The following is an 8,869-nucleotide window of genomic DNA, read 5'->3' as shown; positions in this document are numbered from 1 at the left end:
TTTAGTAATCAGTCGTCCGTCATATCAATCGTAAAATTTTGTACTTATAAATGAGAAACTTATAACATAAGATTGACTTATAACATTAGATTGAATAATACATAACTTCATATATTAGTAAAGGTTTTCCATTATCTCTAGAGTTTGAGCTCTATTGTCACATACAGGTCTTGTGGTGTTCATCAGGCCAACAAAGTCTTCTCCCTCTTCCTCATATTACAAACTTGAAGTAAAATGTTTTTCATATTCTGCATGAATCATATATTCATATTAATTATTGTCAAGCATTTAGTTTCATCAATGCTTAATAATTGGATCAGGAGACCAGCTAGATCGGCTTTGTAGTGTCGCTGCAAGTTTAAGCGCTATTGGTGCGTACAAGCCGGATCAGTCAGCTGGTACTGATCCAATTGCTTGGGATTTAATTAATTTGTGAGACAATGTTATTCATATTTATAATAATAAATATCGTTATGACATCTAAAATTGTGTTTTGATAATATAAACATGAAAGATTTAGGATTGACTAACTTGATTCGACTATTAATTTTATTATAGTGCAGTACGTTAAAGGTATCCAACATGCGATGAAACTTTGCAGAAGTTATCAACTCATGGAAAGCTGAAAACCTCGCCTCCCGATTACTAAAATGTGAACCAAAAGGGGTTTCACATGGTACTTTGCGGAACATATAATGTGTACGTGTGTGGTTCGAGAAAGATGATCGTTAGATTACCATACTTTCGCAAACTACTTTGTGGAACACATGATGTGTATGTGTTGTTCGGAAAGAACTAATGGCCGTCAAATCACAATATTGGCCAAAATGAAAACTTAACACGTACGATCCGAACAGACGGATAGTGACCTAAACCGTTGTCTTTAAGTAGTACTTTCTCTTTTCCCTTTGTTTTCTTCTTTGGCCAAACGGTAATTTACAGAAACCATAAATGCCATGCAGGTGTACTGATGTAACTATGAAAATGACTGAACGTTAAACTTCAGAAACCAATTCTTTGACAAAAAAAAAAAAGACACTTCACAAAATAATTCAAACAAAGAAGGATGTCGTCGGCATCTCGACCAAAAAAACGACAAAAGAAGGATGTCGACCTCTCCCTCCTTTAAATTTTTGTCTTTTGGGTAAAAAAATATAAGGGGATTCAGAATGTACGTTTAGATCTTTAACGTTTTTTTTTTTTATTTGGCAATCACACAGTGTCCTTAAAGGCTTCCTAGGCCTATTGACTAATCCGTACTCGGGGGATCTTGTTACAACGCTTCCTCCCCCCTGACCAGGGGTGGATCCACTTGAGAGGCTGGTTGGGCTATAGCCCAACCTAAAATCCTTAAAATATTTTAGTTACTACATGTATGATTTTCCAGATATGTAGGTTTGGTTCAATTGGCAAAGTATAGTGTTGTTATGCCTTTGTCTTCAGGCTTTCCTTGGTTCTAATCTCACTAGATGCAAATCTTGCCTTTGTAGTTTGTACTTGTTTTGGCTTTATCTTCAGGCATTATAGCCTTTACTTGGTTCGAATCTCCTTGGTTGCAAATCAAACTTCTCTTTTTTTTTTACTCTTTAGTTACAACATTTCTATATGTATATCTGTAATATTTCTCCCCCTTAAAGGCAAATCTAATCTTGCATTGCCTGTAATCTATAAGTATATCTTTTTTTTTTTTCCTCCAATAATTGTCGGCGGGATTCGAACCCTGATGTGGGGGTTCCACACCTGGAGGCTCTTACCAACTCGACCACTTGTGGTGGTTTCTTCAACTTTAAAGACTTGCAATGAGTGTGTGTGCGCGCGCAAGCAAGGGTGCAGCTCGATCTGTTTTAAACCACACACCATATTCAAACGTGTTTGTAATGGAGCAGATATTGTTGAAAGATCGATTACATTTGCCAGCAAGTTAATTAGTTCTTGCAGGTTAATTTGCTATAACAGTGAGTTTAGCTCGTGGCAGGACGTTGGTCGACTAGCTATGACATAAAGCTAGATCAAGGAATCAAGTATAAGATAACACGTCGCCTTAAATGGGTTAAACAAAATTTGGCTGCAAGTTATTTTGTCAAACAACCATTAACTTGCAGGTGGTCCACTGTGAGATAAAGATCGAGTACGAAGAATCGGAGATGTATAAAGCTAGCAGCTGTAGTTCAATATATGGCCGGAATGATCAGCTCAGCTAAGCGAGGCTAACGGTGGGAGGGAGACAGCTGAGGAATTGGTGGTTGAGATGGTGCACTCATTTAAATAATAGAGCAAGCTAGCTGCTGCGGCATTCCAGACATTTTTGGCGCTGGTTATGGGGGACCATTTGAATTATATAGTTTAATAGACAATTAGACAAAGACATAAGGATCGACAGTTCGTACGTATCAGGCTAGGGCACAGCTGATTCAATATATATAGTTAGTTGACATCATCAGGATGGTGACTTGCATGCGCAGACTAGGAGTAACCGAGTATGTTTCATGCATGATTGTAGATGTTTTTGGAGTTATATTCAATTCGTTGCTGGAAGTGCCGGTTGATGATTAGAGAGAGAGAGAGACCAATTCCCTTAAGGAAGTCGGCACAGTGTCGACATCATCAATTTGATACTCACACACACAAGGTATCTCAATAATCGGAATCGTTGATTTTTTTTAATTTCTGTTTGATATTTAACCCTGCAAAACTCAGCAATGTTGGTAAAAGATCAACGTTTCCAAGTGTCACAATATAGTGTGATTATCAAATTGATGATGTTTACACTTTTCTAAGTGTGGAATTCTTAGCATAGGGTATGTAGAGACCCTAGAAAGATTTTTACTATTTTTCACTATTATGTAACCTAATTCAACGATTCAAACCGTTCATTCTCTAGATTTTTTATTCAAGAGTCATGTCTATACAAAATCAATCAAATCCAAAATTATTAGGTCATCAAAAATGTGTAAATATGGTACAAACGTCAATATGCCATGTCATATGTATCCAAAGAAAAGAAGAGGAGGCCCAAGGGAAGAGTCGGACTCATTGCCCCAACCTCCAATCTCATTTGTACCAAAATCCCTACAGGCCCAGCATACAGTACATAAGCTTTCGCAAGTTCATGGTAGCCGATTCCCTCCAACATTAACCACAGTGCCATGGCCTTCTTAACCACTGAAAGTCTGAAACTACCATTCTGTTGAATCCTAGACTGTGGCGTAAAATGGACCCATTCTAACTCTAACCATACTGGACAGTGAGAATTGCAGAACAGAAGGGCCACGAATAGTCCGTACTTAATTAATAGCTTTTATTAACGATCTACCATATACTGTCTACAATATCCCAGTTCTTTTTATCATTCTAATCAAGTATATATAAGTCTCCGTGACATAAATATCACAATTTCCCTTCGGGCAACAAATAGCTGCTAGCTTTATTGGCAACAATACAATCATAACCACATTTTATAATCATAGCCTTGCATTTCGGAGCTGTTGCTTCAGCAAAGGTTGGATGTACTCGCGATAGCCCTCTGGCACAACCGTGTCATTCAGAGGATCCTTCCAGGCCTCCTCATAGAGTTTCGGGTACACATTACCGTCATATCGGCCAAGAATTGAGCTAAGGTAGTGGTCAGTGTAATTAAATGCATCAACAAGGGCAATGGCGTTGGGGCGGACCTAGAATAAATAATGACACAATAATCAGATGACAGCAACCTTCAAAGAATGAACAATTAGATCTTACAAGAATGCTGCAGAGGGTAAACCTGGGAATATAGAGATCTCAGCTGCTCGTTGGCAAGTGAAGCTTGTTTGGCTGTGATACTTCCAGTGGAGAGAAAATCACCCAGATGTTTGTGAACAAGAAATAAAGCATATACGTTACAGAGGATCTGCAACTGTTCTTTCACTCCCTTCCCGGGTATGTCTTGTTGCAGTTTCTCAATGAACCTATCATGAAAGGGAAACTTAATAACAAGATGATCAAATTGTACAATAACAGGTCTTTAAGAATTTAATTCCTCCCAGTGGTGCCCAACTCATCCAACAAATAGTGCTTCATTACGAACACCTTTATACAGGGAGGAGGTCAAACCCAAGGAAATGTGTGAATTTCAAAACTCTATTAGAACAACATGATAGAAAGGAATGAGCGTTACTTGGAAACAACAATCAATTGGCAATGAGCAACTGCTGCATCCACCAAATTAGGCGATAGTTCCGCAAAGCCTGAAGTAGAAAAACATGAAAATTATCAAATACTTCATAATGTGATGGCATCAGTTCAAGAAATATGAATGACCAAGGAACCTTATATAGTTCTAACTACAAAGTTAAAAAGAAATATAGAAGCACCTAACTGAAGTTGCACCAAGGGAAATGATACTACCTTTTGATGAAAATTCTTCTTTTACTCATTAACAATATACGTGATAGAAAAAAATAATAATAATAATAAAAAAAAAAACACACACACACACACACAACAAAGAGCCAAAAGAACACAAACCCACCCTCTTCTGGATTTGCAAACTTGCTAAGGTCTTTAGCACAGGCAACAGACATTCTCATAGCCCTTGCTTCAAATGCCTCCAGTATTACACTAGGCTTCAACCAATCCTCAGCTGCATGAAATTGAAATACAAAGTAAGCAATAAAAGCATGTAGTTGAACTCTTCAAGGTATTCAAAAGGTATAGCCAACCATTACGTATATATGCATATCAGTGTAGCAGAAATTATCCTTTGACAATGTAAAATCTAGTAACCCTGTGTTTGACAAATAGAAAAAGGAAACCAGCAACTTATAGATTACATTATTTACGATACTGAACCTTTCTGAACATTAGAACGAGATTGGAGCAACTGTTCTGCACGCCCCATATAGGAAGTTGTTCCAACGGGTTTTTTACCAGACGGTAGCTGAGAAACAGTCTTCATCAGAAACCTTGCAACCTGAAGACATTTTTCAGCAATTCAGCACACATAATCAAATATTAACAGAACCTGTTGGATCTGATTCAACCCAAAGCAAATTCCATGCAGTAATCCATAAGGGTCCAGTCAAAACAAGTAAGATCTCGGATTCTCAAGCCACAGACCTGCAGAAGTAGAACAACATTGTCTCCTTCATATGTACACGCCGGGATATAAACAGCAAATAACTCGGGGAGCCCACTGCTAGAAAGATAACCATGACCACCACATAATTTCCGGCATTCTTCAATGGCATCCTGCCAAAAGAACAGGGAAAAAAAATTAAATAAATAAACAAGACTTATATGCTGTCTATGGTATGGGAAGGGATATCTTTGTCGTATAATCCTATGAGCTCAACCGACCTCCCAAAAAAAAAAAAAAAAAGGAAAACGGAGAGGAGGCAAGGGCAGGAATAATCACATACAGCAGTTGCTGAAGTAGTCAATGACTTTAAACCCGCAGTGCATGCATGAGCCTCAGGCAATGTAGAAAAATCATTTGCTTGCAGTTTTTGTGTTACGTCCGTATATAGCCATTTCAACCACTCACCAACAAATCTGAAAGCATAGGCGGAAGCCAGCAAAGGGAATAGTCTACTTTGTTGAGTCTTGTAATCAATCACCTTAAAAACATGAACCAAAAGCACTGGATACATCATGTTCAGAACAAACAAACAAAGAAACTGACATCTCTAAATTCACGAAGAGGATAAGTTTAGATCATACCTGTGTCTCAACACCACTATCATTTGAACCAAATTGTCGACGAACAGCACTATACCTAGTAGCAATACATACTGCTCGTGACAATGCAGAGGAAGCATCAGCTACAATTGTTTGTCGAACAAAAACCATAGTTCCATAAAGTAGTTGCCTTGGAACGTTGGATAGAACAACTTTTCCTTCTCTTGTAACCTGTGAGACTCTGGGACATTCGCAAGAATTATCAGAATGATTGTCCTATCTACCCATGCAAGTCCCTAAGTAAATGTGCAGCTAAAAATTTTAAACATCAGAACAATCATCCCATCTGTACACTCAATGAGAAGTACATACCTCATCAACATTTGATCCCTTGGGATGCGCACATGATCAAATCTTAGGACACCATTGTCCATGGAGTTGTATGCACCACTTCCAAATTTCATTCCGATATCTCCAACAGTTACGCCTGGAAGAGGCAAGTGATCATTCAAGCTCCGAAGTTGGACGATGAAACCTAAAAGTGAAGATATTTACATGGCTAAACCATTAGTCATTCACTTTATAATAGAACTTGCAAAAATGTATGCTTAGTACATGGTTAAACCATTAGTCATTCACTTTATAATAGAACTTGCAAAAATGTATGCTTAGTAAGTACCGTTCACTCCATGGTCTTGACCATCAGTAATAAGACGCGCAAAAACAACCGCGTGAGTCGAAACTTTTCCCAAACCACCAGGCCACCACTACTCGCAACAATGAAGGAAAAGCAATAAGAACCTTATCTAGATATTTTGACCATGGAGAATAAAAAAGAATGTCACATCATGCTTGAGATGTCTAGACAAAATGCAAAAAGGATCAAAGAACAATTCGCTGCCACAAGTTCGTTACTATTGATATTAAAGCATCACTAAAAACACAAGAAATAAAAGAGTAGGAAACAGTACTATCAAAATTGCTTACTTTGCTTGAGGTCAGTGTAGGGCTATTAATAACAAACTCGTCAGTCTTTGGATCAAAAGTTGCCGTGGTCTCAAGCCCTTGGACATTGGAGCCATGGCCAAGTTCAGTCTGTGCATAGCAACCAATTATTTGCATCTTGTATGCCATCGGCAACCACTTCTTTTGCTGCTCCTCGGTACCTGATCCTTTAATAACAGGTACAAACATTCCCTGAAGAGAAAATCAGCTTCTTCAGACAAACTACAATCTAAGCATCCGAATTTCTAAATTACTAAATCCTAGAAGAATATGCACAAAGCTTATCATACAAGAAAGACACTAACTCTACAGACAAGTGATCATCTCATATAAGACATGGAAATGCAGCAAACTAGAATACGCTACGACTATAAAAAGAACTGAGCTTACCCAGTGAAGATCCATATATGAAGGTTGATCGATAAAAAACCTTAACCTGGATGCCTCTTCTTCTGCAATAACAGTAGCATACTCGAATCATTCAACCACAGACAAGTAAACAACAATCCAAATCCGTAAAATATTGCGAAACCTACCAGTAAGTTTAAGCTCGTTGATCCGCTTCCAGACATGAGCTGCCTTTCTTAGAGTGTCTTTAAACAAGTCCTTCCTACTCAGCATAGTCCTATTGTCCTTCTTAAATACCTGACAAACAAAACAAAAACAATTAAAAACAAAATCCACAATTGCATTAGTCCTCTAAATTTTTCCCGATTCCAATCACCATAAGCTAAAGCACTAACTCATAACAAAGCCATGAACTTTAAACAATAGATTTACAAAAACAAAAGCTTGGGTTAGACCCATTTCAGCTAAGAACTTAAAGACTGGAACTTGAATTGAAAATTGTGAAAATTTCGATCAGATTTGGATTACCGGATCGCTGGCGACGAGGCGGCCAATTCGATCGGAGACGTCCAAGGCGTGGCGGGAGCCGGCCCAGACGACCTTCATCTGGTCCACATCGAACTGGGTCTTGCTCCTTTCGAGAGCCAAATGATCCACACCCTCCATTGTTTCACCTTCGTCTCAAACAAAACAAAAAGAAGAAAAAGAGTGTGAATTTGACAAAGGAGCAGTCTGGTTTTGTAAGAAGAGCAAGGTGGATTTGGAGATGAGGGCAATAAGTACGGGTCGGTGAACGACGACTAAGAGTATTTATAATAATTTCTAAAAGGAGGTCTACTTTGAATCATGGATAAGCTGGGACGACTTGGCTTCGCGTTTCCCAATGTTCATGTTTCAGAAATTGAGTGAGACGTTTGGATTTTTGACTACTTTTTTGTTTATTTGTTTTTCTCCACTAATATCTTTGCATGTGGTAAATGCGTCAAATACATATATATTTTTTTTTTTGATATATCAAGTTCATACGTATTTCTCAATTAAATAAATAACAAGCTTATTCGAAAAATAGTAGTTCCATTCATCGTAACAAAATGGTAGTTCTATTCAAATCTTGGCTACCTCTACCATGGTCAAGAGATGAATTTTGTACATGAATTTATTTAGTTGTTAAATTTGAAGAAATTAATTTATAGGTTGAATTATTCAATTGACATTTCGCTACTAGCATCTACTGGAAATTATTCTATGTACCGACGGTGCAAATGACCCAACACTTATAATATATTATATTATAACTTATGACATATAATATAATAGCATCTACTATTATATTATAACATATGACATATTTATTTACTTAGAATGTATATGGAAACCAACGGAATGATTTCCTTTGCATTTGCCAACACAAAACGGAGATGAGAACTCATTCATGAATAGCCATGAGTTGAACATTCAAGGAGGGAGTAATTAAGTATTAAGAAATATTTCATCGGAATTGTTACCCATAAATAGTATGAAATAGGATTTTTCCTAATCCAAGAGAACTAGGGAAGACTAGCTATAGAATGAATCATTTGCATTCTTATCTTAATTATGATATGGTTACTGAGCAGTTAATGAGAATGATATTTTCCATACCAAATCCAATTCATTAATTAATCAAAAATATTTAATGAACTTTTGATGAAATGTATGAATAATATACATATGTATTTTTCCCGTATTATACATATTTCGTATTTTACTAATTAACTATGCAAATAAATATTTGACTTTAACTAGGCAAGACAAAACAAAGAGAGGCAGGCTTCTCTCTTCGAAGTTTTCTCTCAGAACCCTAGCGTGCCTTCTGACGTTC

General features: G+C 37.3%; 1 protein-coding gene across 1 annotated transcript; it reads right to left on the bottom strand.

Annotated features, from left to right (window-relative positions):
- Positions 1-3,274: 3,274 nt before the first annotated feature.
- Positions 3,275-7,898, bottom strand: LOC133744107 (peroxisomal acyl-coenzyme A oxidase 1). The gene is made up of 14 exons (XM_062172236.1): positions 7,537-7,898; positions 7,197-7,305; positions 7,051-7,112; positions 6,643-6,852; positions 6,335-6,422; positions 6,028-6,190; positions 5,698-5,896; positions 5,397-5,594; positions 5,095-5,226; positions 4,828-4,948; positions 4,508-4,618; positions 4,154-4,223; positions 3,761-3,944; positions 3,275-3,671 (listed from the first exon to the last, which is right to left on the bottom strand). Exons 1-14 carry the CDS (start codon positions 7,672-7,674, stop codon positions 3,462-3,464), a joined length of 1,995 nt encoding a protein of 664 aa, XP_062028220.1. The 5' UTR covers positions 7,675-7,898; the 3' UTR covers positions 3,275-3,461.
- Positions 7,899-8,869: the final 971 nt, after the last annotated feature.

Source organism: Rosa rugosa, chromosome 4 (genome assembly GCF_958449725.1).
Source record: "Rosa rugosa chromosome 4, drRosRugo1.1, whole genome shotgun sequence".
NCBI classification, from domain to species: Eukaryota; Viridiplantae; Streptophyta; class Magnoliopsida; order Rosales; family Rosaceae; genus Rosa; species Rosa rugosa.
The sequence above is the reverse complement of the archived record's forward strand: the minus strand, read 5'-3'. Positions and strand labels throughout refer to the sequence as shown.